The sequence below is a fragment of the Scomber japonicus genome, chromosome 5 (assembly GCF_027409825.1).
Source record: "Scomber japonicus isolate fScoJap1 chromosome 5, fScoJap1.pri, whole genome shotgun sequence".
NCBI classification, from domain to species: Eukaryota; Metazoa; Chordata; class Actinopteri; order Scombriformes; family Scombridae; genus Scomber; species Scomber japonicus.
Window position 1 is genome coordinate 7,340,712 of NC_070582.1, and position 27,893 is coordinate 7,368,604.

General features: G+C 39.7%; 2 protein-coding genes across 4 annotated transcripts in view; both read left to right on the forward strand.

The window, feature by feature from the left end:
- The first annotated feature begins 1,453 nt into the window (after window positions 1-1,453).
- On the forward strand, window positions 1,454-12,330 carry LOC128358727 (proton myo-inositol cotransporter-like). Of its 3 annotated transcripts, none has more exons than XM_053319095.1 (11): window positions 1,454-1,561; window positions 1,917-2,386; window positions 3,515-3,674; window positions 5,352-5,560; window positions 5,664-5,772; window positions 5,948-6,111; window positions 6,262-6,376; window positions 6,694-6,819; window positions 7,743-7,861; window positions 8,715-8,867; window positions 11,696-12,330. In XM_053319095.1, the coding sequence occupies exons 2-11, from the start codon at window positions 1,945-1,947 to the stop codon at window positions 11,920-11,922; spliced, it is 1,824 nt and encodes a 607-aa protein (XP_053175070.1). In that variant the 5' UTR covers window positions 1,454-1,561; window positions 1,917-1,944; the 3' UTR covers window positions 11,923-12,330. The 3 variants fall into 3 exon arrangements, with proteins under 3 accessions (XP_053175070.1, XP_053175071.1, XP_053175069.1); XM_053319096.1 differs by having other exon boundaries at window positions 1,459-1,561; window positions 1,920-2,386; XM_053319094.1 differs by lacking the exon at window positions 1,454-1,561 and having other exon boundaries at window positions 1,609-2,386.
- A 5,493-nt stretch (window positions 12,331-17,823) lies between these two features.
- The window catches only part of kif21a (kinesin family member 21A), a 66,437-nt gene continuing 56,367 nt past the window's right edge, over window positions 17,824-27,893 (forward strand). The window contains exon 1 of the mRNA XM_053319477.1: window positions 17,824-17,867. Coding sequence (XP_053175452.1) covers window positions 17,824-17,867 — 44 coding nt within the window. The remainder of the gene's footprint in view (window positions 17,868-27,893) is intronic.

Sequence of the window (27,893 nt, forward strand, 5' to 3'; positions counted from 1 at the left end):
CTTCCCGTTTATTGAAGAGAGGACACTAAACAGCAGCACAGCTCCAGAATAAGCTTTTTTAAAAAAGAGGTACAGTTTGAGTTAAGCACAGGTAATGTCTGTTATGTTTTTTGTGTGTCGTTTTATGTTTAATAGATTTTATGTGCGAGTGTTGAGTCATTAGATCCAACCTACCTCACAGCTGAAGCTCATACTTGCTTGTCAGCAGTTTTTTTGAATGTGCATTTGAGGTTACGTGGCTATCTTTTGTTTTTTTTGTCCTTTACATTCTATAACATGCTCTTACTAACATTTGCCGAGGATTCACAAAATGCTGCAGATTTTGAACGGAGTTTGGTGCTGTGTTCTAGACAAATGTTAAAGTGTCTTATACAACTTAGATGCTTAATATATATTTCTCAAATAACTGATAAATTATTGATATACATCATATTTATTATGCTATGTTATACATAATGTCATTATCTAGCCTACACATTACAAGTCGTGGACAGGACTTTATTTCGGTTAACACTTTATTGAAAGAAAAAAAAACATTAAAAGTATGAAGAACAAAAGGAGGACGTTTTTGCATTCATTAAAAACAAATTAATACATAAGGAGGTATAGGTATAATTCATAAACAAAGGGGTACAGATTGAAAATCAAGAAGTTAAATTAAAAAGCAAACATTCGTGTCTATTTTCTTATACATTGAAATATTACTACCACTTGGCGTGAACATGTGATTAGTTCTTCTCAATAGAAAGTTTTTAATATCAATCCAAAATTTTGGAATACATACAATGGAAATTATGGAATTAAATGAGCAATTGTTTCTTTGTTTTAGACCACATCAATCACAGGGATAATTAATATCCCGTTTAAACCCTCCCAGAACAAGTTTTACTTTTAATATTATATTGTTATTTATAAGTAATTACAATATAATCTGTAAAATTGTAGATGAACTGCTTTCATTTTTATTTGGTTGACGCTGCATTCACGTGGTCCTCGTTGGTCCCGTTTCCCAAATTGGTATGTCAGTTCGGTATGTTCATAAGCTTTTAAGTCAAAAGTGGAAACAACATGGACGCTACAAAGAAGATATTTTTATATTTTGACCCAGACTTGTTGCTGGCTGCACCACTGCATTCCCCAAAACAACTAAAAAATATCGCATTACCTGACTTTTAATTAATGCTTGGTTAATGTTAATAAACAGCTTTTTCTAACTAATCTAATCACTCAGCACCAGCAACTAACAGTGACAACGACCTAAGACCATATTACAAATGTGAGCACATGGATTAATAAATATGTTATTGCCATATTAGACTTTCTGAGTTGTTCACGTGAATCTTTCCCAGCCCGGCGGGGGGTGGGTCATTTTTCCGATTATTCCAAAAACACGTGAATGCCACAACATTTGCATCTGGGCTGTCGAGTGACGTCACGTAAACATGGCCGCACACTGGGCAGAGTGGTTGTATTTGTGTCGTACTGAAGTAAATAATCCATTTGAAGCGGTTTAAACGCACCATTTAGGCACGTTTTTGATGACATGACATTAAAAGCCGCCGTGAGTAACTAAAACGCGTATTTTTACACGTATAGCTGTTTTAAAAAGACCTCGACGTGTTCTTGTTTTTCACTTGTTGAATTTTTCGAGCTGCTCTTTTTGAACACAGCTGGACAGTAGTTGGATGTCTGATACTAAAGAATGCAACATCAATATCTCCTTTTGTGTAAACCCACTTATCTTCAACTCTACCTTGTTTTGGGGGCGTTGCACCACATATGACTGTATCTATGACACCATGCTGAAGGTGTCATGTGTCACCTTAGAGTAAAAGAAATACCTGCTGCAAGAAGTTGCTGTCTTGTCACCTGACTGACTTCTGGTGAGCCTAACTCTTGGTTTCCCCTATGTTCAGCAGCCACGATGAGTACAGCTTGAAGCACATGGGCAACCTCATGAGCAGCAGGAGGCAGAAAGATGGAGAGGAGAATCTCATTGGGCCCTCATCATCTGGGGATGCTGCCTCCAGCGAGGACATCCTGGATCGAGATGCCTCCACTCCGGTGTTTGTCTATGTGTTGGCGTTCTTCTCTGCCCTGGGAGGATTCCTATTTGGGTATGACACTGGGGTGGTCTCGGGGGCTATGCTGCTCCTGAAGAAGGAGATGAACCTGAACACTCTGTGGCAGGAGCTGCTGGTTTCCAGCACGGTGGGAGCCGCTGCGTTATCTGCCCTGAGTGGCGGCTCGCTGAACGGATGGCTGGGACGCAAGATCTGCATCCTCATTGCCAGCTTCATCTTCAGCATTGGTGGTATTATCCTGAGTTTAGCTCCAGACAAAGTGGTCCTTCTGGTGGGCAGAATCACAGTTGGTTTGGGTATAGGTGAGTAGGTGTCATGTTTTGAAGCTTCAGCCATGGATTTTAGCCCCCATCATATTCATTGAAAGCACATTTCAAAGGGATATTTTAACAGTCGGTATGAACAGGATGAATCATTACAATCCTCTTTCACTGTTCATATGGACACCTAACTGTTGTTTTAAGACAGACTTGAAAAAAATGTGTAACTGTCCTTTTAACATGTCTCCAGTTTGCCTGTAAATTCAGACCAGACCAGTCGCCACTATTCTACCTCTCCTCTCTGTAGATTACAAATTCCTGCCATTTTAACATTCATGAAAATCATTGATAAGCAGATACAAAGTTCACTCCCAAGCAACCTCTGACCTGACCTGACCTGACCTGACCTGACCTGCTTGTCCAGTAAAACTATTGGCTGGTCTTTTCCTGAATGAAACAAAGGGCAGTGGATCATGTAAAAGAATTCCATTAGAAGTTTGAAGGGGTTGAAGGGTGTTTGCAAAGGAAGAAAATGTATATGTTTTTGCTCTTACTCCAATTGGAATTGCCTTGTTGTCTGCATTCAGTTTAATATTAATATTATGTTATTTTCACAACAAAAAGGCAGAAAATATCTTTTCTATCTTTAGGACATCTAATATCTAATGTGACTGTCTGTAGAGTAGGTGTTAATAAGAAAGCTGTACAATGGGTACAACTGTTGGTCAAAATCCCTGTTCTGTGTGTGTGTGTAATATGCAGACTGGCTTGTAGGAGATTAGATGTGTTTTTAAAATTGATAATAATATTAATTCAACAGTAACGAGAAGCTGTTTTTGTATTGTGTCCATTCTTACAAAATCATTATGCTGTAGTTAAATTTACATGACAGTTAGAAAGCACTTTTAGTTTTGATTACATGGTTTGAAATTTGACATTATCAGTCAACTTTGCTGTATTTTCAAGCTATTGAATCATAATCTTTAAAAAACCAGAAGTAGATATACAAAGTGTGGGAGTGCATGCCATATAGTCACAGCGTCCCTGGTTCGAATCCACCTCTCTCTTTCCCTGTTTCCTGTCGGCCTCTCTGCCAGAAAATAAATTAAAAAAACAGAAACTAAATGTGTGTGTTATAGAAATATGACACCCTTTATGTTTTTTCCTCAGGTATTGCCTCTATGACGGTTCCTGTGTACATCGCAGAGGTTTCCCCGTCACACCTGAGAGGTCAGCTGGTCACCATAAACTCCCTCTTCATCACCGGTGGCCAGTTCATTGCCAGTGTGATCGATGGAGCTTTCAGCTACATGAGCCGTGACGGCTGGAGGTACGTGTTAGTTTTACACTGTTTAAGATATGACAATGTTTATTTTAGTTTTGTTTGTCCAATGAATGAATGAATGAAGGCATTTACATGTTCACATACAATGAAATGTTCTGTCTGTCTCATAAGAGAAACCTGTTTCCATTCACTCTGCTCAAACACATACTCACATACACACACACATATTATAAGAATGACTGTTAAATAAGGTCAAATATAATAAAAAGGGGCTGTAAAAAGGATAAAGTGTTTAAAGAAAGGGATGGGCTAAAGTCCATATGCAGTGTGTGGTGATGCAGTTAATATTAGTGTGGTGGTAGTGGGGGTAGGAGGAGGATTGATGGGTGAGAGTACAGTTTGTTCCTCAGTTTGGAGGTGCAGCATTTCAGGGCCCTGTAGCATTTTATCTCGTTCTCTGTTTGTTTGTTTTTTAGGGGAAACCAGCAGAATATGTTCCTCACTAATTAACTGAGGAAATTGAAGCACTAAGCTGTAAAAGTTATCTATAAATACTGTGTATTGATGATGTCATCCCAGCAATAAATCAGCAGCTGCTATTCAGAGATGCTTTTGTCCAACCTTTTGTTTGTGTGTGTTTCAGCAGTAGTTGGGCAGCTGCTCCATAAAACACTGCGTCAAACACCCGTTGCTATCAACAGAGGAAACTATGGGATAGAAATGTCAAAGATATACTTGAGGTCATTGAGAAACAGTGTCGCTATTATGTAGTTTGTCCACTGGAGGGCACTGGAGAGCTGATTATTCAATAGTATGATTTCAGTAATAACCACATGTAATGCTCCTCATTAACAGGCCCACATTGAATCTGCACCAACAGATTTCTGATGACACTTCTGCAGATTTTCCGCCAGTAAAGATGCTACTTGTAAAACTCTAAATGTTAATTGACTTTTTCCCACTTTTAATCCTGTGTCCATGTGTTAATTGCTTATTTATCTCTTATTAAATGCCAAAAATTTCATAAAATCAGTATTTTTTTCAATATTAGCTGTAAAATAGTCTCAAATGTTTGCTCATAATGTGCTCAGATTCATTTACAAAAGTTCCCAATCATATGTGACTATGTGTAAGTAGCTGATCACACAGGACATATAAAACCACATGTCACTATTTGTGACTATGGGATGAACCACAGTCAGACACTAACTACAGTACAACTCTACTGTGATGACAAAGGATGTTTTTAGTCATAGTAGCTATAACAGAGAAATATGAACAGAGACAGGAAGAGATATGTGTTTTGATATCAGTGGGAAAAAACAATGTGGCTTAGCTCTAATTCACTTAAATCAATCTTTCTTATGTTAAATTAATGTTATCTATCAATTTACAAGGAAAGAAACTTTCCACAGAATTCTGCAGATTTTTATTCTGAATCATCTCTGAAAACTAGAAAAGAGCCTGCAGATTCTGTTTGGGTCTGCTCATTAATAATGCTTGTTTATGTTAACAATGCCAGGATTGGAGCCTAAAATCTTGACTCCAGCCCTGATCCTGCAGATTGGCTCTAGACATCCTTACTCTTGTATCTTTGCTGCCCCCATTTGTGATTTAATTTGTACAATGATAACGCAGCTTTAGCAATTACTCTGAGAATTCCCCAGTTTCCTTTTTGACAATCTTTTCCTCATTTTTCCCCACTTTCCCTTAATATTGTAGGTACATGCTGGGTCTGTCCGTTGTCCCGGCTGCACTGCAGTTTGTGGGCTTCTTCTTCCTGCCAGAGAGCCCCCGCTGGCTTCTTCAAAAGGGCCGGAGCCAAGAGGCCCGTCAGATTCTCAGCAGGATCCGAGGAGGCCGGAATGTCGACGAGGAATTCGACACCATCAGAACCAGCATCGAGGAAGAAGAGAAAGAGGCGGGTGGAGGTGAAACACTTGAGTGAAAACAGAAACAGGGTGAATGACAAGTCAAACATTAGAGTTTTAGGTTATTAATAAAGTTGTTTTTTGTTTTTTTTAATGGCTGTAGGAGGCGTTGTTATTCTACGCATCCTCAGGCATGGTCCAACTCGCAGGGCTCTCATCGTTGGCTGTGGCCTCCAGATGTTTCAACAGCTGTCTGGGATTAACACCGTCATGTAGGTCATCTATTAGTCTTGGAACAGTCTCCTCACAATTATCACTCACCTGTGATACATCCATCTGTGTTTTTTGACCTGTATAATTAAAAAAAAAAAAAAAAGAAGCTTGTTACCCCAGAGTGATTTGTTGAGCTGTTGAAATTTAAATGAATTCCTCCTCGCCTATATCCAGGTACTACAGTGCAACCATTCTGCAGATGGCGGGGGTGAGTGATGACAAACAGGCGATCTGGTTGGCCGCTGCAACCTCTGCCACCAACTTTGTGTTCACCTTAGTCGGAGTCTGGCTTGTGGAGCGAGTCGGCCGCAGGAAGCTGACACTGGGCAGCCTTATAGGTTTGTGTTTGGTTAGTTGATTGATGAACAGGCTGAGGAATGATAGGATCTTTCATTTCCCTTTATCCTCTGGTCTGTACAAGCTGGTTTTTTTACACTTTTTTTTCTTTATCAGAGCTTTATTCAGTGTGTTTATTTCCTCCGATGCAGGTACTGGTCTGAGTCTGTCTTTGTTGGCAGTCGGCTTCTTGCTTTCAGCCCAGAACTCACCATCCATCACCCTCCATCCGGTCGACCCTCACAACTCAACCTGCAGACTATACCAGTAAGAAATCGCACAGCAGCTACATCGCAGTCATTTTAGCTTGTGTAGATGCAATTTATGATAGTAATGACAAAAGCTGCTATAAGGTGAATGTTTCTGAATTCAGAAGTCCCCAAATCAAGAGCCTGCTTTAGTGAATATTGCTTTCATTCTTCAGTATCTATCTATCTATTTTTAGAAAAGGATTGATTTACCACTACTGACAAAATGCTATGTATGCCTGTCTGTTGCTTAGTAAATAGTGTGTGTGTGTGTGTGTGTGTGTGTGTGTGTGACCTGCCCTTGTGAGAAGTTTTACATTCAACTTTGCTCTTCAGATCCTGTGAATCCTGCATGCTGGACCCAGATTGTGGATTTTGTTATCGCGAAAACGGCACCAGAGTGTACGAGTCCTCCTGCGTCCCCGTCAATCAAGAGTCCATAGATCACGCAGCGTGGGGAAGGTCAGACACTCGTTTTCTGCATGGTTGTGTGACGGAGAGTAAATAAGAGGTTGATAAATAAAATAGCTGAGATAGATATGTTAATGTCACATTACAAAATCCCCACATATACATCATCATCATCATCACATTTGCCTGTGTACTCACAGTAAAAGCACCAGCGACTCACTTCTGTGCAGTTTAATCAGATTATATACAAATATCAAAAAAAATTTAAAAAAGAAGTGAATTGAAAGACACATGTTCTCACTGTCAGTAACTTTCAAACTAAATAAGTAACATTTGCTTTGTTTTGAATCTCTGCCTGCAAACCAGATAATGTTTGCTGAAGTATTAAGAAATAAATGATAAACAGATGGGGGGATAAATGAAGGAGGAAATAAAAGTGTGGAGAAACATATCAAATGCAGATGCTTCAAGAGCTCTCTGAATGGTTTGGTTAGTATAAAAATGATGACAGTCACCAGTTCTCAACCCAATTGAAGACCTGTGTAGGATTTTGGACCAACATGTAAGACAACACTCACCGCCACCATCTCCATACGACCAAATGATATATAAACTTTAATCTTCAAATCTATGTAGTGATGTCTTGATTATCTCTGATGCTATATGTCCTTTCATTGTGACTAGCTATGTCTGTTTTTCTTTCGATCTGCCATACTCAGGTGTCACTTGCAAAAAAGGTCTTGCTCTCAATGACATTATGTGATTAAATAAACGTTGAGTGTGTACATATTTGTATAAATGAGGGAATATCTTAGACTTGGTAAAGATGCTGTTCACGGTGGCCTGACTCCACACTAAGACACTTCCTGTGGTTCATGTTTCCTTTTAATTACTCCCCCATCTGTGTATTCATTAGCAAACCCTGGAGAGAAATGTGGAGTTCAGTTTCTCACCATTTTTTTAATATCATCCAGGTGTTCTAACCTGACAGAGGCAGCAGGCGGCCCAATCTGGGCTTACAACTACTGTCCCACAACCTACTCCTGGATCGTCCTGATGGGTCTCATCCTCTATCTGGCATTTTTTGCTCCAGGTCTGAAAAAACACTTTTTCATTTGTTCTTACATATTTTCTCACTTCCTTTAACCTTTGTGTCGTCTTCCCCGGTCAAATTGACCCCGTCTGTTTTGGCGGTTCCTTCTTTCCTCCCTTCCTTCCTTCCGTCTGTCCTTCCTTCCTCCCTCCTTCCTTTCCTTCCCTCTTTCCTTCCTTCATTCCTTCCTCCACCCCCCTTTCTTCCTTCCTTCCTCCCTCCCTCCTTCTTCTTTCCTTCCCCTTCCCTCTTTCCTTCTTTCCTTCCTTCCTTCCCTTCCTCCCTTCCTTCTTCCCTCCTTCTCTCTTTCTTTCCTTCCTCTCTTTCCTCCCTTCCTTCCTCCATCCCCCTTTCTTCCTTCCCTCTATCCTTCCTTCCTCCCTTCCTCCTTTCCTTCCCTTCCCTCCTTCCTTCCTTCCTCCATTCCCCTTTCTTCCTTCATCCCCCTTTCTTCATTCCTTCCTCCCTCCCTCCTTCTTCTTTCCTTCCTTCCTTTCCTCCTTTCCTTCCTTCCCTCTTTCCTTCCTCCCTACCTCCTTCTTTCTTTCCTTCCCTTCCTCCCTTCCTCTCCTTCCTTCCTCCCTTCATTCCTCCTTCTCTCTTTCTTTCCTTCTCCTACCTTCCTCTCTCCCTCCTTTCCTCCCTCCTTTCCTTCTTCCTTCCTCCATTCCTTCCTTCCTTCTTCCTCCCTTGACTTGAGGACAACAGAAGGGTTAAATTGTAAATGAGTCATAATTTTAGATATTATGATAGAAACCATCTGTCTTTGTTCTGATTAAGAATCAAATTAGTACCTGATGTTAAAAGATGATTACACCGATATACATCAACAAATGCCTCCTCTGCTGGTTAGGTATGGGAACCATGCCTTGGACGGTGAATTCAGAGATCTATCCACTTTGGGCCCGCAGCACCGGCAACGCCTGTTCAGCCGGGGTCAACTGGACCTTCAATGTCCTGGTGTCTCTCACCTTCCTTCATGTCACAGAGTTTCTGACTTATTACGGTAAGACTTCATCAGGAGGTCAGATGATGGTAAATGCTTCAGATCATAATGTGGGTTTACATGCGAGGCTGCTGTAGAGAATGAATGCCGTCATATATTTCATATATTTTTCTATTAAAACATGCTCACGGCTGGTTTATCGGCTCACTTTTGGCTGATTTTTAGGTCCAGTTCTGCCATCTAATGTATATCTAATAGGCATGGGATGATAACCGCGTTCGAGGTATACCGCGTTATGAAAGAGCCACGATAACCGAAACCACAAAATTTTCTGTCATACCGTTCCTGAGGTATGAGCAGTTTTTAGCCTGGTCAAAGACAGGAAGTGGAAAGGTCAGAAATCCCTCAGGTGGTGCAGCTGCAGCGTAGAGTATCACGACCCCTCACACTGTCATTACAGTGTATATTCAGGTTAAATTAACATGCCTGTCTTCATTTCTCTTCCTTTTAGGAACATTTTAGAGCTGTAATCGCAATACCTCCATACCGTGAAACCGTGATATTTTCGCTTATGGTTATCATACCGCCAGAATCCCATACCGGCCCATGCCTAATATCTATTTATTTCAACACAGAATTTAAGCACTACGTCTTAAACAGCTCCTGTCAGACATGGAATATGCAACTCTGCTGGCTTCATATTTATCATTCTGCTGCCTGTTTTATAATACTCAATAGTGCACAAGCATCAAATCACAGGATCTTAACTTCCTGTTTGCTTATGTACTGTATTTGAAGTGATTTGCTGGATATGAATCAATTATTCTGCTGCTCAGATTATTATCTTTATTATCTTTATTATCTTGGTTTCTGGAGGGTTATTTATTCCTTTGGCGCGGTCACACCAAAAGGGGAACATAGTTTTTATAGACTCATTTGAATTGTCTCTTCCACTTTGTTTCATGGTGTATTAAACTGATTTTACAGTTTTACATAAATGTTACTAGGTCTGACCTTTGCATGTAAGTAACGTGGCTTTTACAGTATTTAGACAGCCACAAGATTAACGTAATGGCTTCATATCTTAAAGCAACTATATTAAGCATCTTGTTCATCTTCAAAGGGGACTCCTCTCTTTTAGTCTGATCCTAAAATGTTGTTTTTTTTACCCTTTATATAACCAGGCGTGGTCACTATAAACACCATCTTGTTTATAGCAACAGGACAGTGGAGAGAGAGATGAGATGCAAACTGTTCAATAAAGAAACCACTGTAGAGTTCAGCTCAGTCGAGGTATGCTTTTAATAGACCGGTGCGAAACTAAGTCAAAGCACATGAACACAGTATATGAAACAAAATATGTTTAATCACTCGGATTCAGTCGTGGAAACTGGAATGTAAACTGTAGGTGTGTGTGAAGGTGACTCCGAGGTCTTCAACAAATGACCCCATGCTCAGTTACTTTGTGTATCATCAGTATAGAAGTTCAAGGCTGTCAGTATTTTTATTTTAAAAGAATAGTTAAATTAGATTCCTTAGAATATGAAATATCTTTAAATTTGAAGATAGATTTGTAGTTTTAAGTGTGGGCCTTTCGCCAAATGTGCTGCATCCTACATTTACGGCCATGAAACTCAAAAGCATCTTCATAATGATGATAATAATAATAATAATAATAATAAAACAATAATAATAAAACAATAATAAGATAATATAGAATACTTTTCAAAAACCAAGTGACCAAGTTTCAAAGTACTTCACAAGGCAGCAAAATACACAAATCATAAAATAATTACTTTTTAAATGAGCAAGAACAGACAAACCATATTTAATGGAATCAGGAAAGGCTCTCAAATAAAAGTATGTTTTAAGAAGGGACTTAAAAGATATTATTGATTCAGCTTGATTTCCTCAACATTAGACTTCCCTTGAAAGGTAAATGCCAATATTTCAAACTCCACACCTCAGTTTGTTATGCTACCTTTCTCTTTAAAACCCTCAGTCTCATAGCCCAAGCAGAGATAACTCTAACGACACCATTATTTTCTTTTAATTTTAATTTAGTTTCACTTTTAATTAAACAAGCCCAGAGAAAGCATGTGCAGGTAAGGGGGAAAAAAGCCCAATTTGTAGCTACTTTGACGAACTACCCCAATTTCCCTTAAACAGGCAGACATGGCAACCATTGGAAAAGAAACCCAAACAGTTGTTGAATGTGCTCTGACCAGACGGGGAGTTCTGGTCCTCTGAAATGAGGCCAACGCGGAAGTACCTTAGAACTGCATTCTATCAAAAGGCCACCAGGGGGCGACCGTTTTGGTGTCAAAAGGACTTCCGTCTCAGTACAAGTCAATGGAGAATTCACCAACTTCTCACTTGATTTCTAACCTCAGTAAAGTTTTCAAAATGTGTTTATGGTCTCAATCGCTAGTTTAAAGCCTTCTTCAATGCAGTATGATGTTCATTTGGGACATTTTGGCCTCCCTGATTTTATATTTGATGATAAAGCAGGGTATGCATTAGGGCATGGCTATGTCATGATTGACAGGTTGATTGACCAATGTCCTCGAGATCCAGCCCTCGCAACCAATCGCAAACTCCCCGCTCCGCCCATGGCCCCGCCTCTTGCCCATATAAGTAGAATCTTGCCCATATAAGTAGTGTTTTTATTTTTCCCAGCATGCACCTGAAATTTTCAAGATGGCGCTGCCTAGATTCGAAACTATTGGCGTCCGAGCAGTCCACAAACCAATGGGTGACGTCACGGATGTTACGTCCACTTCTTTTATACAGTCTATGGCTCTGACATGACTCAGCCATTGGCAGCCCTGAACTTCCGTAACTCAGACCCTTTTTATAATAACAATGTCCACGTGTATCTCTTCCAGGTGCGTTCTTCATGTACACGGGTCTAGTGGTGTTGGGTATCCTTTTCGTCCAGGGCTGCCTGCCAGAGACGCAGGGTCTGCAGCTGGAAGAGATCGAGAACCTGTTCACCGGTCCGCTCTGCTCTTGCGGAGCCTCTTCACCCAACGACAGTCGCCACATCCAATACATCCGGGTAAAAGGCAGCAACTACCTCCCTTCTGACAACGATGCCTCCGATGTAGAGTAGTCCGGGAAGAATCTGTCCTTCCACTCTGTCTTTTGGGGTTTCATGACTTTTGACTGAGGAGTGGGAAGATTGGTGATGTGGAGAGGAAACGTCTTTGGTGGTTGAGACCAAAAAATGAGCAAAAACTTATGGCTTGAGTGATGGATTGTAAGTGGCTCTTTCCCCCACTTCGTTTTTTTCCTTCCTACCTGTCTCTCACCTTGGTTTGGTTTGGAGTCGGTTTGGTCTGCTTCTTCTCATTTCCAATCATCTTGTCTGCCATCGTAAAAGGAAACATTGGAGTGAAACTTTCCAGGATGTGACTGAACAGTGGTGCTTGAATTATTACCGTCCGTAAGTGGTAAAATGATAATATCACAAAATTGAAACTGAAAATGATGGAAATCTTTTAAAGGGAATTCCATTGAACAAAAGGATCATCTTTACTTTAAGGACATTTACTGATTAACTTATTTGCCATTTGTCTAGCAAGTTTTTAATCCACTGAGTTCAGAATCAGGGTGACCAGGTTCCTGACTCAGCATTTCTTTAGCCTTTCCAAACTGTCATGATGATTTTATTTCCCGATTTAAAAAAAAAAGACCTCTTTTAAGCAAACTCATCTACAAATTAGCTATACCAGCAAGTCAGTGTTTGTACAATATATAGGCCTTCATATTCTGTAATTTATGAAGATGTCAGAAATAAGGGATCTACAATGTGGAGAAGAGACAGTTTCAGACACTTTCGCTGGGTTTCTACCTTCTCTGGACATTTGTGTACCATTTGGTAGTGGGTTAGACTCTTTAAAACACATTCCTGTCCTGGTGTGAAACAAATCAGTGGATTGTGGTTTGCTGCTATTGTCTACACAGTGGGAGATATTGCACTTTAAAAACCAAAAAGGTGTCTTTTTTTCTCAGAGAGATATTTATATATACATATACATACGAGATTGCTAACTAGCTACTCAAATCTGTACATTTTTTAGCGAAGTTCAGAATCCAGCTCGGCAAACTACGGAGCGATGGGATCGGACAGTGCCATAGCCTTTATAACTGTGAGTATTATGGTACATTAAAGTAGTGTGCCAGTAACTTGTCTGCTCTGCTATATATTGCTGACTATGCCTTTTCTTATTGTTCAATATAATGTCCTTGTTTCCACAGCTGAGATAATGGTGACCAACTAGCCCTGAACAACTTTGTACAGAGCACATTTCCACACAATGTCCCGTTTGCACTGACACACTTTGACTATGTGCCAATTAGGGCTGCTCGATTATAGAAACAATCATAATCACGATTATTTGGGTCAAAATTGAAATCACGATTATTAAAATGATTTTTTTTCAACTTTAGAAACATGCTGCATTTATTGTTCATTTGGCTTAATTAATTTTCTCTCCCAGTAGCAGCCTTTTATCTGCCGCTGAACGCAACACACAGCAGAAAATGTGCAGAGATATTAGCGCTGAGCGAGTTACCATGACGATAGTTCACGCAAACATTGGCTTCCGGTCTAAGCTTTTCAAAATAAAACCTTTGTCATTGAGTGCTATCTCATTATTATTATTAAAACATTTTTCCCCCCGATTTTATTAGTTTTGAGATCAATTGGCCCTTAAATCGTAATCACGATCAAATTTCAATTAATTGAGCAGCCTTAGTGCCAATTAGCTTTACAGTGACACATTCGGCATCTAAAACCTGTAACAGATTAACTGTACTTATTAACAGTTTTCTAATGCTGTGTTTTTGCACATTTGCAGTTCTTTGTAATTGATTAGTGTTCATTTTTGTAGGAGTGTTGTATTTAAGAACAAAACTTCTTCTTGTTTCTAATAATGTAAGATTCCCACAAACATCAGGGAATACCTCAACTGAATAGTTTTCTGAAATGTTTAGAAATTGCACAAAAAAAAACCTTTCATGATCATGACTCAGTGTGTATAACAATATTTTGTAGTTACAGATCCATTATAATATAATCAAATATTACTGTATATGTGAGTAATGATACCATCCAGCCACTAATCATGTAAATCGTTCTCATTTCCAGCCTATTTGTGAAGTTTTGGAAAATATACAGTATAATCTTGGTGATTTATTCCAAATATTCAACATGGCACTGTCATATAAAAGGGTTTGATTTACACACAATTGATCAGTAATGTGAAAGATATTTATAAGGATAATAAAATATCCATTTGATCCATTTGACGAATTTTAACTTGATGATAAATGAGGTGCGTCCATTTTTGGTACTGTCATTTTAATGTTATATATGAATTGTTTGTGATGTATATGAAGTTACAATCCATGTCTGTTTGATCATGTTGTGTTCATTGATCTGATCTTTGGGAAATAAACATGCACACATTGAAGCAGTCACATTGTGCCTGTTTGTAATAATGATGCAACACTTGTAGACTTTGTTTGATGCAATGTTTAAATTCACTCAGTAGTTAAATTTAATATTGTACAAGCATAAGAGCAAACAGAGCAATGAAATGAAAATATAACTGTCATGTTGGTTGTGCTGTGAGGTGATGATGATGATGATGATGATGAGTTTTTAAAGGCTCAGTTCACCCAAATTACAAAAAAACATTAGTACTGCAACTAAGTAATCAATTAATTGACCAATTAATGGATTAATATAATATCTGTGTATGAAATGTCAGAAAGTAGTGCAAAAGTGTGTTATAATTTAAGCTGATGTCTTCAGATTGCTTGTTGTATCTGACCAACAAGATATTCAAGAAGAAGAGAAGAGAAGTTTTCAAATCCTAACGCTTTGGTGGCGGAGTGGTTGCTGTGCATGCCACATAATCGCAGCATCTTTGTTTTGACTCCGGCAAGGGATGCTGCATGATGATGGAGTTCAAAGAGAGCTTCATCTCAGTAGATGCAGTCTATATGATTTAAAGTATATAAACCAAGACTTCAGCCAACAGGGAGGCTTGTTTGTATTTACTCAGTAGTTAAATTTATTACTGTACAAGGGTAGAGCATAGCTCAGTGGGTATAGAACCCGCCGCATGTGTTGAGGCTATAGTCCTCGCTGCAGGCAACCCTGGTTCGAATCCCGCACTGATCCGGTCCTATCCTGCATGTTATTCCCCCATCTCTGCCTCCAGTTTCCTGTCTCTCTCTACTAACCTGTACATTAAAGGCAAAAAGCCCAAAAAATATACTTTAAAAAAAACAACAAATTTAATACTGTACAAGCATAAGAGCAAACAGAGCAATTTGGGTGAACTAAGCCTTTAAAAACTCATCATCATCATCATGTCAGAAAGTATTGCAAAAGTGCGTTATAATTTAAGATGATGTCATTAAATTGCATCCTTGTTTCGACTCTGGCAAGGGATGCTGCATGTCATTCCTCTTGCTTCATCTCAGTAGATGCAGTCTATATGATTTAAAGTATAAACAGAAATGCAGTTGCAAACCGAGACTTCAGCCAACAAGGAGGCTTTCCGACCACGAGGAGAAAAAACAGCTTTGATCATAATCATATTATTTAGGGTCATTTTTATTTTCAGTTTGGATGTACATATTCTAACAACCTCTCTAAAAGCAGTCAGAGTCACAGCCAGTGGAGCGTCTGTCTGTAGTGAAACCACCACACAGTCTTTGCTCAGTTTCACTATAAAATGAACTGACATGTGCCTAGTCATTAGTGGGCTTGCGTGTGTTTTGCAATGCCTTCCTGTCCCAGTAACCTGATAGGCTTGTAACAGGACCCCTGTATTCATGGTGTTATAGCCCAGCAGGATGTGGTAGGGTGGAGTACAGGAGCTTTTTTACACATAAACCAAATTCAAATATGTAGCTTGAGGAAAACTGAGTCCTGGCTTGCTCCGCTCTATTACCTTTGGCTGCACAGTGGATTGAAGAGACATGCCCGGCAGTTGTTGCCCTGGCAGGTTATAGTCACAGTACACCAGCTGATATCAGATAAAACTATTTATGTGTAATCAGAGCAGCGTGATACCTCTACTCTGTACATTCAGAACAAAACTGCCTTGTTCACACCTCGGATGAGTCTTCCCCAAAAAGTCAGTTGTTTCCTGTACTTGAGATACAGAAGCAGCTGTCACAACACTTCATCATGCTCTGTAGACTTCTCCAATGCCCTCACACTGTGTCATGATGATTTACGACCACAAGGTGGCACTAATAGTTCATTTAAATGATTTAAATGTGAAGTAGCATCATTTACTGAGGCCATTGCTTCATATGATTGAACTAACCTGCAGATGTTTGTTCCAGGGGGCAACACGAGCAGATCCAATGCATCTTTTAACCCTCACATACTGTTCATATTATAACCTTCCTCATAATTCAAACTCCTGAGCCATAAAGTATAAAGACCTCATCAGGCACAAATAAACATGATTAATCCTTAATGAAGCGTTCAGAGAGCAGGGAAAGTTTATTTTTGTAGTTTTTTGAGAAAAAAAAATAAAAAAAACACTATATTAAGGTCCAATGTTAGGTAAAACAGGAGGACAAAACTATTTCAAATTATATTAAATGTGAAGAATGAACATTTTTGAATGATGACTTTTGAATTTTCCTGTTTTGTATGTTCTGTGTCACATTAAGGGGAGGCATCACATTTCAGGCTAGAAGAAAAAAGTATTTTTCCAGCTCTCTGATGTAAAAATGGGTCAAATTTTGCCCTGAACAGCATGTAAGGGTACATTTGTCACATGCACTTTAAAGCAACTCTCTTTTTAAAATAATAATAATAATATAATATTTTTAAAAGTGCTATTGAGAACTTATATTACTTTTGGCTGTGCAGTTTTCATATTAGACATATTAGAGTTTTTTGTTTGTTTGTATTTTACTGCTTTCAAAAACATCTTAATAATGAGAACATTTAACAATAATTATGATTCATGTGTGTGGGATGTGCCTCAGTATTATTAATTAATTAATTATTGATTAATGGAATATGTGCTGACATTTGAGGATTACGCCAAAATCACAGTCACAGTCTGATTGAATGGTGTCATTTGTCCTAAATCTGCCCACAACTTCAGTGTATTTAGTGTAAACTAAACGTAACTAAAGTACGTTTTAAAAAGGTAATACAAAAATGATGCCAAGTAATGACTAAGTATATTAATAATATAATATTTTTAAAAGTAGGTAGACATATTAGACTGGAGTTTTTTTTAGTTTTGTTTGTATTTTACTGCTTTCAAAAATATCTTTATAATGAGAAAATTAAACAATAATTATGATTCATGTTTGTGGAAAGTGCCAATGACATTTGATGATTACACCAAAATTAAGTGTCTTTGTCCAATGCATAATGAATGATGTCATCTGCCCTAAATCTGTCCCAAAACTTCAGACTATTTTAGAGTAATGTTTATTTATTATTTTTATCAACAAATTGTTCATTACCTTTGTGTCATGACGTCATCTCGCCGTCGTTTTCCCAATGAGAGGGCGTGGCTTGCTGACGCATTGCGGCTCCGTCCCCGGTGCGTAAACGGAGCAAGGAGAGAGAGAGAGAGAGAGAGAGAGAGAGAGAGAGAGAGTGTGTGAGAGGCACAGTGCACGGTATTATGAATGTGTGTGTGTGTGTGCGTGTCCATGGCTCACCTAGCAGCAGCAGCAGCAGCAGCACTAGAAGCAGCAGCGTCAGTCTGCATGTGGGACAATTTTTTAGTGTTTGTTTTGAAATGGCGGCTTTGAAGGCGAGGTGAGCAGCTCCGTGGCTCGGTCCAGCTCGCCTGCCGGTGAGGTAGTAACATTACGCACTTTGTTTCCTCGCTGTTTTGCTAAGGCAAGCTGCCAAAACAGAGAAATCCGCTTTTTTCCCCCCTTCCTGGGTTTTTTTTTTTTTTTTTTTTTTTTTTTTTAAATAAATATATCGATTATTGTATGAGGAATCATGATGATGGGACAGGATGAAAGCTCAGTCCGTGTGGCTCTGAGGTAAGTCTTCTAAAAATTAAAATGTTCCTTGTTGTTTAATTCTCCATCCACCGGTAAATGCGTAGCTGCGTCTTAATTGCCCCGGTGCCACCTGTCAGTCTGTGCAGCGGGCCTAGCAAACACCTGCAGGTCCACACAGCAGCATCTGCCCAGACACACACAGACACACACACACACACAGAGTTCCTATAAATTATCAGCCTCATTTCATTTCAACATGCCGGTGACCCATATCAGCCGAGCACCTCTCCATAGCTGCTGCGGGCTTTTCAGCACATATCCTCGGGTCTGTTTGTGGTGCACTTATGCAAAAAAAAGACCAGTTTTGCAATGTGTGATGTGCAATGTGTGTGTCTGGACATAGCAGGGGGCAGGGGGGGAAAGCACATAGAGAGCATCACGCCCATTGAACAGGTGCGCACACATGGTAGCCTACTGGTTTTCTGCACACTGTGGCATGCTTCAGGAGGGATGATATCATCTATTGTAATGGCTGAGGTATCAGAAGAAAGAGAGAAAGACTGCTAGAGAGGAGGGTGGGAGACAGACAATCAGCCTGTGTTTCTCTTTCTCTCTGTCTCTCTGTCTCTCTCTCTACCAAAGCCAGGCCTCCTTTCTCAAAGCCTCCTGCAGAAAGACAGCTAATCAATGAAAGGAGAGCTTCACTGACAGCCAGGTTTTCAAGGAAAGGACAGTGGAGCGTTCATTGCAAGCTTCTGTAACACTGTCAAGTCTGCTCTTTGTAAGTTTGGACAGATCAGTCTTATAGCTCTTAGTTATCCAAGCTTGTTATATACTATCAATTCAGGCTTGTTAGCTTTTTTTTTCTTAGCAAAGAAGAGACAGAATTTGGCCCTCCTTCAGTCCATACACTTCATATGTGCTTTTGTGCTGAAGTAGGCCGCTCCCACCCAGCTGGTGAGGTGGCACAGTGACAGTGGCATAATGGAAAAAAACAAAACATCAGTTGTCTCTCCTCTCATCCAAAATGTCATTGAAGGCCATTTGCAGATCTTTTTTTTTTTTTGATGGAAAATGACAGATAATGACTGTATTGTTGCACTCATCCTGTTTCTTTCCTTTTTAAAGTATCTGTGTTTTCCATCTTTTATTTAATGCATGCATTTGCTCATATGTCCCTAATACTCACCATCATCATGTGCTCTTGTTCACAAAAGTGCATCATCATTGTTTGTCCAGAGCTTCCTGATTCCATCTTTTGTTTGGTAGAGGGGAAAATCCATATTGTGATGCTGTTTTTAAAAATACATATTGGTGATGATGAGTCTGGCTTTTTTGGGGGCTGCTTTATTGCTTGGTGGTGCATCTTTTTGTTGCTTCTAAAGAATAGTTGTTGAGACATTGATAGCAGAGCTTTTAGAGCAGAAAATGCTTATCTGAGGCAAATATAGTTTGGAAATGCCAGATTTTTGTGTCATGTGTTATAGTTAGAATCGTCTTTATTGGCCAGGTTTGTCCAGACATTCAAGGATTTTGTCTCCAGTTTTGTGGAGAATGACTATGCTGTATAAGAGACAGAGGCACCAACTTCGACTCTTACAATGTCAATAGATGTCCATCCAAACATCTTCCTGAGAACTCTACAGAGTCAACAAGCCTGGAGCAGAGTAAAACATGCATGTTGAGGGAATTACAGCAGCACTTAATTTGCAAATTAAAGTTCCCCCCGAGGCAACCTGCACATCACAGATCAATTATATCTACCAGTGTAACCGAGTATCTAAAGGGAGGTTTAACTGAGCAGTAGTGTGCCTGTGCCTTTATGTTCAGTCCCTGTAAAACTGCACAGTAGGTGGAAAAAGCCTGCTGCAAGTTGATATACTGACTGAGTGACCAGAAAAATAGAAACACCTGTACTGATGCAATGAAATGGCACTATTACTAATACTAACTTAATTAAAATGAGATACTGTTTTCTTGTAATTTGGGATGATTTGAGGCTTCATAGTGTTGTTGAACTTCACTGGATTGCAGAATATAATGTAGTTCAATACAACCTTAAAGCTGACAATGGAGCTGAGTCAACATCTGTTTCATTTGCTAATTTAATAACTCTTCAGCCTGTGTTAAATAATACAATTGGCATGTAAATTTTCCATCATTATTCCCATTCAGGACGCCTGCTGTGAAGTTAAATTCCAAACTTTAATTATGGCCACTGATCTTGAAAAGTCATGCAAATGCACGCTTCCCCAAATTAGATGTAACCATGTGTTTTAAAATGAATGGCACTTCCTGAAAGAATGCAAATTGCAGTAAAAGTGAGGATGGCTTTCATCCACTGAGAGATGAATGTTGGTTCTTGTTCCAGGAACTTAAAATACAACACTGACTTTAGCACACTCTATTTTACTGTGTCATGTTTAAAACCAGTTCATTTTCTAAAAGATACTCAGGAAATCACTCACTTTCCCAATGCATTAGACCTCTACCAGTCTAATATAAAAGTAATGAATGAATGAGGATATAAGGATACTTAAAGTTAGTGTTGTTTTATTGTAACCGAAACTGAATGCTGTTTACTTGTCGACACGTTGCTTTTAGGACGAGCCCTCGTGATGGGTTTGCCGCAGCGTGTTTCAACTACTACCAACTGGCAAAATAGTTTGACAAGACTGTTGACAAGTCTCACCACGCACGTGCACGGGCCAGCTCAAATTGGGTGTGACAGTCCCCTTCACTCTCAGCTGCTTAAAGCTTCACTACACAGAAACAGTAGTGAGTCAACAAAATTCCTGCAATGTAAATTTCAATGGAAAGAAAAAAAAAAAAGTGTCGAGCTTATCTTGGAAAACCAGTAACTCCACAAGGTGCTGTTTAAGCCTTACTGCATGATCCCTGATTGCATACTGCCTTTAAAAAAGGGGTTCTTTAAGAGGCCGAGGGGTCCATTTGAGGTTGTTTAATCGCTTTTAAGACCCCACAGCTTCTCTCGACAAAGACCCTCCTGTTCATTCAAACTCAAATCATTTTGTTTCCGACGTGCATTTGCGTCCATCGTGCGTGTTTACTCAAGAGCAGAAAGGTTTAGCATTGAAGGAGTCACACAGTACACTTCCAAGACTACAGTATATAGATTGTGTGTGCCGCTGTCGGCTTATTTGCACAGCGCAAGACGTCACAATAGTTTGTCTTAACATTGAGGGGAAGGGCTCATGTGGAAGTGAGGACTTGTTGAACCTGCCAGCTGAGGTGATTAAAGGAATACGACAAACTTGAAAGCATCTATCATTAATTGTAAGTGTTGACAGATGAAAGTGAGAAGGAGTGACTCCGACTGTTTATTTCTGCTGTAATAAGTTTGTGGGTTGTAGTTTAGCTTCTGTTGCCAAATTAATTTAACTAACTTGCTAACAGGAAGTAGCCCATGAAATCCAAAGATGCATCCAAGCAATGAAAATCCACCTTTATTTTTATTTATTAGCCACCTGTAAAGGTTTGGTGATCATGATGCTCCGCTGAAGGGCATAACACTGATGATAATGAAATTAAATAGGTCCCTAAACCTCTTGAGGCTTAAGTTACACGCATACTTTAATCTAATGACATAGAGGCATGCAGGAACTGGTATAAGTGGTCTAAGTCTAAAGCCCCGACTGTAGAGGCAGGGTTAACAGTGGTAGCAAGAAAGAAAAAAAAAAAAAAGAAGCTTGTTATAATGAGCTGCAAGATTAGAGCAGATATTTACTATTATTACTTAATGACCAGACCAGACCTTAACTCAGCTGACGAGAGACAACAGCTGACAATAGCCGTGGGGGTTTATAGTGGAGAAAGAGAGGCTGGGGGCCCTCTCGGCTGAAAGATCCTCTCTTTGGCCCTCAGCCAAAGAGAGAGGATAAGTGAGGTACAGAGACTGAATGGTTAGAAAACTGCAGGAAAAACTGAGGTGAATAGAAAGTGAATTATGAAACATGAATGAGAAGCAGATTTCAGCTAACTATCCAGCATGTAGCGTTGTTTATTAAATGTTAAATGAAGACAAAAGCATCCTGCAAACAAATTACTAGATGATTTTCCAAAGTCTTTGCCAGGATTTATATTCCAAAGCTAGTCAATCTGGTCGTATTTAGGGCAGAAAGTACCTAACAGGGGCAGGGTTAGTAGAGGACTGGCAGAAGACCAGTGGGAGCTCAGTTATGGGACGTTCAGATGCGTTTTTGGTCGCCCATAGCAGCACCATGCAAACACAAAAGCCCCGCCGGGTCTAAAGCCCTCTCCAGACTTTGTGCTTTGTTCACATCCACTGAGCCAAGTCAGTCTGTCAGGAGTCAGCCACTGACCCATAGTGCTGTGGCCCTGTGTGTGTGTGTTTGTATGTCGCTGTATCAGTGTGTGTCGGTCTCTAGCCGTTCTCCGTTCCCGGCCATTGTTGTAATTTTTATACCCGTCTGTGTGTCACACTTTCACACTTGCAGCTTCTTTTACCCTGAATGCTTTGGTTTTAATACACACAATACATGCAGTGGAGGGAAAAGTCAGAATGAATCTCTGTATCACTGCATATCACTTGGAGGTTTTCCCAGAATTCCTGGGTAAGATAGTGATGTTATTTTTGAAAAAAGAAAAAAAAAATTACATATTTTCTGCATGACTGTATGTTCATAGTTTGAGGGTGAAGGTATGTATTTAACACTTTATGCTGGCGTTACTTTGGAAGTGGAATGATATTAGGGCATGTTGGTACAGCAGCAGCACTGTTTCAGTCTTTTAGGAAAGCTCTCTAACTACAAGTTAAAGACTGGATTTTAGACTAAATCAATCCCTGATTACTATATAGAATCATACACTGTATAAAAGAAATGGACGTAACATCCATGACGTCACCCATTGGTTTGTGGACTGCTGCTCGGAAGCCAATAGTTTCGAATCTGGGCAGTGCCATCTTGAAAATTTCAGGTGCATACTGGGAAAAATAAAAACACGGATTCTACTTATATGGGCATGAGGCGCGGCCATGGGCGGAGTGGGGAGTTTGCGATTGGTTGTGAGGGCTGGATCTCGAGGACATTGGGTAATCAACCTGTCAATCAGGACGTAGCCACGCCCTAATGCATACCCTGCTTTATCGTCAAATATAAAATCAGGGAGGCCAAAATTTCACAAATGAACATCATACTGCATTGAAGAAGGCTTTAAACTAGCGATTGAGACCATAAACACATTTTGAAAACGTTTACTGAGGTTAGAAATCAAGTGAGAAGTTGGTGAATTCTCCATTGACTTGTATAGAGACGGAAGTCCTTTTGACACCAAAACGGTCGCCCCCTGGTGGCCTTTTTGCTAGAATACAGTTCTAAGTTACTTCCGCGTTGGCTTCATTTCAGAGGACCGGACCTCGCCGCCTGTATAGAATGCTTTATTTACTTTCTGCCTTTTTATTTGAGCGTCTGAATTCAGAGTGTTTAAATTTATCAACTAGTGGCGTCAAAAAATCCAATGATGGAAGAAAAAAGTAGTGTACATGTTTTGTGTCCCGCTTTCTGCTGATGCTAAAATGATCAGGATGGTTAGGGATTGTCCAAAATTTCAGCTCAGTTTTCAGTAAACCGTTCATAACATAGGAAGTGATGTCTGACATGAACAGAGACTCTATGTAAGCGGCTTTGTGAGGCTGTACTTACACACAGCAGTGCTTTGAGCTAAATGTGAAGTAGGTTTAGTAATGATAGACTCACAGGTCAGTCTCTAAATGCTTCACTCATTCATGTTCATACTGGGGCGGTTACATGCGGTTCTCTATAGAGGAGAATGAAAAGGGGAGAAGCATCATTTCCGGTGAGCTGGGTCTTGTACAGAGGCGTAGGTTTGGTAGCGGCTGTTCTTACTGCTGTTCAAATAACTACAGTGCATTTTGAAAACACCCCACTTTGGTAGGCAGAGATCTACAAATCTGGTATCATGAGGCTATAGCAGGTATAATGTTTGCCATATTAATTATCACTAAACACAAAGTATAGCTGATGAGAGGAGGTTATGTGGCTCAGGTTTGTTTGGTGACACCTGGAAGTTGTCTGACATCCTCCTGATCATGACCCTCATAAGTGCTATGACTCAATATAATTGTGTCTTCCAGTTTTTGTTTTATAATAATAGATATTTATCATCTTTTCATAGTCATTTTGTCACAGCGTAGTGATGGAAATGGGTCACTTCAGCTTGGAAAAATCGGTTTTGGGTACAGCCTGACTGTATTGTGAGGAAATATTGTATTTTCTACTCTTAAAATGTCTTTCACAGCCACCGGGGAGTCTGGGTTATTCTTTGTTGCTTTGTCTGGAGCGTTGAGTTTTGGCTGTTACTCTTGTGGTTTCCATACTAGATCTGCATCCTCGTGCCATGATCCACATTCTTTTATTAGAGAAATAGCCTGAAGGAAGTTCGCATTGTGTCGTATTACTTCTCCGCACTTGCTGTTTGTCTTTTTTTAAGTGATAGCCAAAGTGTTAAAGTGCTAGCCAAGTTACCCAGACGGAAGCTATGAATAACACCTCCTTTGCCTGCAGCACTAGCTTGAACGAGGAGTGTATGTTTCCAACAAGGGAGCTGAAGCTCAGCAGAGGCTGGCTTTGAATAGACTCAGCTCATTACAGGGTAACATAACTGACCTTGCATCACTTTGTATTTTATGGTACTATAAGGAGTGCATTCAGGCTGCCAGCGAATGGGCTTTCATAGTGTTGCTATTGGATTCAAGTTGCCTATTGTGATCAATTTATATGCTCTTAACCTGTAATCAAGATGAAGCTATCATAACAGCTTGTAGTTCAACAGTCTGAAAAATGTTGAAACAATGTCCCTTTACAAGTTTCCTGTGCCCACCATAAAAAATCTTGTATTGTTCAGGCAACATTATCATTATATTATAAGATATGCAATTAACAGAAAAGTGATATAAAACAGATAAAAGCAGTAAATCTTAACTTTTCTGAAGCCTTAGTCAATTAATGTATAAGATTCCTGCTTGAAATGACACGATTGTCTAATTAACTGAATAATTAACCATTTGTTTCAGCTGTTTTAAGACATGAACTAGTAACTTAGGCAACTTTGTAAAGAAGAAAAAAAGTACTTCATAATGAGAAAATCATTAGTTTTGTGGTTGAGTAGTAGATAGATCTACAGCAGCACTACAGACTTCCCCTCTCTCCTTTTCCCTGCAGCAGGAGTCCAATTATCAGATATTCAAATGATCTTTAGTAACTGACTTTGTTATGGTGACAGGCTGCATTGCAACACTGCACTGTAATTAGAGTGAAACCCAGATACATTTTCAGTGTTTCGCTGTCTTGACCCTCGTTCTAGACGGAAGGCTCCTCCATTCCAAGGCGACACTAAGCATAGCCTACACTTAGACTTAACTTGACCCAAAATAGCCTCCCGACCGGCCGCAGCATTGCTGGAAGACCTCAGTTATCTATATCACAACCTCTAAGGAGTCAGCACATTTCTGCCAGAAGCATCTGTACCGATGCAGAGTGTCTTCAACCGTGGAGCCACACGCACCACATGTGGACATGCTTATGCCCCCCCCCCCCTCCACACACACACACACCCCATTATATAGCACATAGAAACTTAGCTGGTCATGCAAAATAAATTGGATGTAATTATAGATTGGCTAACATGTATACCACACCCATGCAAATATGTTGTTCACTCTGCTTCTGCTGGCTTTGTCTTCCCCCGTTACACTTTACTTTCCTCATTCTTTTTTTTAATGCTCATTTTCTTCCTCATTGCTTCAGTCTTCATTGAGTCTCCAACACGGCTCCGCTTGATGCCGGCCTTTTCCTCGCTGCACAGATCTGTCCAGTTAAGGGCTCAGCTTAAAATGGTTAATGTCTAAATGTGGGACCGGTACTACAAATAGGATGTGGATGTAACTTAACTTCCATCATCAAACTGCCAGCAGAACGTCACAAATAGGACGTAGACAGTCACAAATAGCTCTGTTTGCATAGTGAGATGCCACCTTGTTATTTATGTCAAGAGGCTGTCTCTACAGTTAATAGGGAGGGATGTGTTTTCTCTGTAAAGTGAGCCGCTGACTTTATAAATCAGACCGTGTCTCTCTGTCTGTCAATTGATTGTGATTAAATGTGATATGTAAGGTTATATCTGTGATGGTGACCTCATCCGGATGGTGCATCACCAAATGGATACGTTACAGTAAAAAGTGTACGTAATATAGGATCTCAGATGGAGCAGCAACAATTATTTGCATTTTCAGTGAATTTCTTTTAGTCCTGAACTGTCAGTTTTGTCCTACAATTGCTTGTTTTTCTGTGACCAAGAGTCAAACCCCAAAGATGTTCAAAAAATAGAGAAAAACAGCAAATCTTCAAATTTGAGATGCTGGAACAAACAATCAAGCAGCATCTTTACTTGATAAATGAATTAAATTGTTAAATAATTAACACTATTTTGGCCGATGGATTTTCTGTCAATAATCTTAATATTTCAGCACTAATCTCAAATGCCAAAGACTCAGAGTTTTTGGAAGAAATCTGGAGAAATGTTGGCACCATATTAGTGTTCATGTGTCGAGCCATACTAGCAGCTCTGTGAGAGTGTGCTTAGTCACAGCACTGGTTTGAGCTAAATGCTAACATGCACACAGTGAAAAGATAGATAGTATTTAATAATTATAATTTAAGTATATGTTCATTCAGGTAATAATTACCAGGTTCATCATCTTAGTTTTACATTTAAGCATGCTAGCATTTGTGTATTTGCTTTAGCACAGAGTACAGCTGAGGGTAAAGAAAATATCATTAGATTTTCAGTCATCTGGTCATAAACCAAAGTATTGGATAAACTGAAATTTTGACCTCAGGATGATCCAAATGGAAAGTTAGGGATCAAACTAAGTTATTATTATCCTCTAGAGACGTTGAATGTTTATAGCAAATGTCATGGCGATCCATCCAATAGTTGAAACATTTCACTCTTAACCTGTTGAACGAAACCATCCCACCTGTGAGAGCCTTGATATCAGTTGTGTCATTCACCACAAATTTGGCACAAACTTGACAAGTTGCTTTTCAAATGAGACTGAGTTTATAACTTAATCAAAAGATTTGAACAGTAGCCTTTTCATTTTGGGTACATTATTTTTGGGCTTGTGCACAAAAATATGGGGTTGCCTAGTAACGTGAAGCCACTTGGGGCTGCAGAGGAAAAGTCAGGGAATAGCCAAATTTATAGGAATGCATCATCTGCCAACCATCTGTCAGAAATCTTCATTAAATAGTTGTTGAGATATCTTATTCTGAAACACAAATATCAACCTTGTGGAGGTGCTTGATATTAGAGTATTAAATACCAATATTTCTGAGAAAGCTCAGTCTGGACCAAAGTGGTGGACCAACCAACAAACTGACATTGCTATCCAACCATTCAGTTTTAATGAAACTTGGAGGGATGATGCTTTTTCACAGCAAGAAAAGCAAAGGTTGGGAGCAATCAACATGAATGAATACTAGCGAAACATCACACACTACACCAGAGTCATTGATTTGGTAAGATTAGACTAGATTCTGCCATCATTAATGTTATTAATTACACCTGTGTACAATAAAATGGTCTACTGAGTCCTCTATTGGCTTAATTTCTGGAGGGCATGAACAACACTTGCAGATAAAGTCATGATCAGTATTGTAGTACAGCAGCCTCTTCACACAGAGTTCTCACAAGTCGTCACACCTTCCTCCGTCAGACAGTCTCGCACCTAAATCGCAGGCTTGGATTAAACGGCCCTGAAGGCAGCATATGCAAATGACCCATCACCACCTGCCGGCACTATGTAGCAGCTGTCTTGAATCTGCATATTCATGAGGCGTTCGAGTAATTTGGATTTTTTTGCTGCAGGTGTGAATGCTCGACGTGGGCGGTATCTTTGTTAAACCGTTGCGGCGTTGATTGGCCACCCGCTGGCAAATAATGGTAAAAAACCCCTAAAATCATACGTCTGATAGAAATGCAAATGGTTAAACCGTGGAG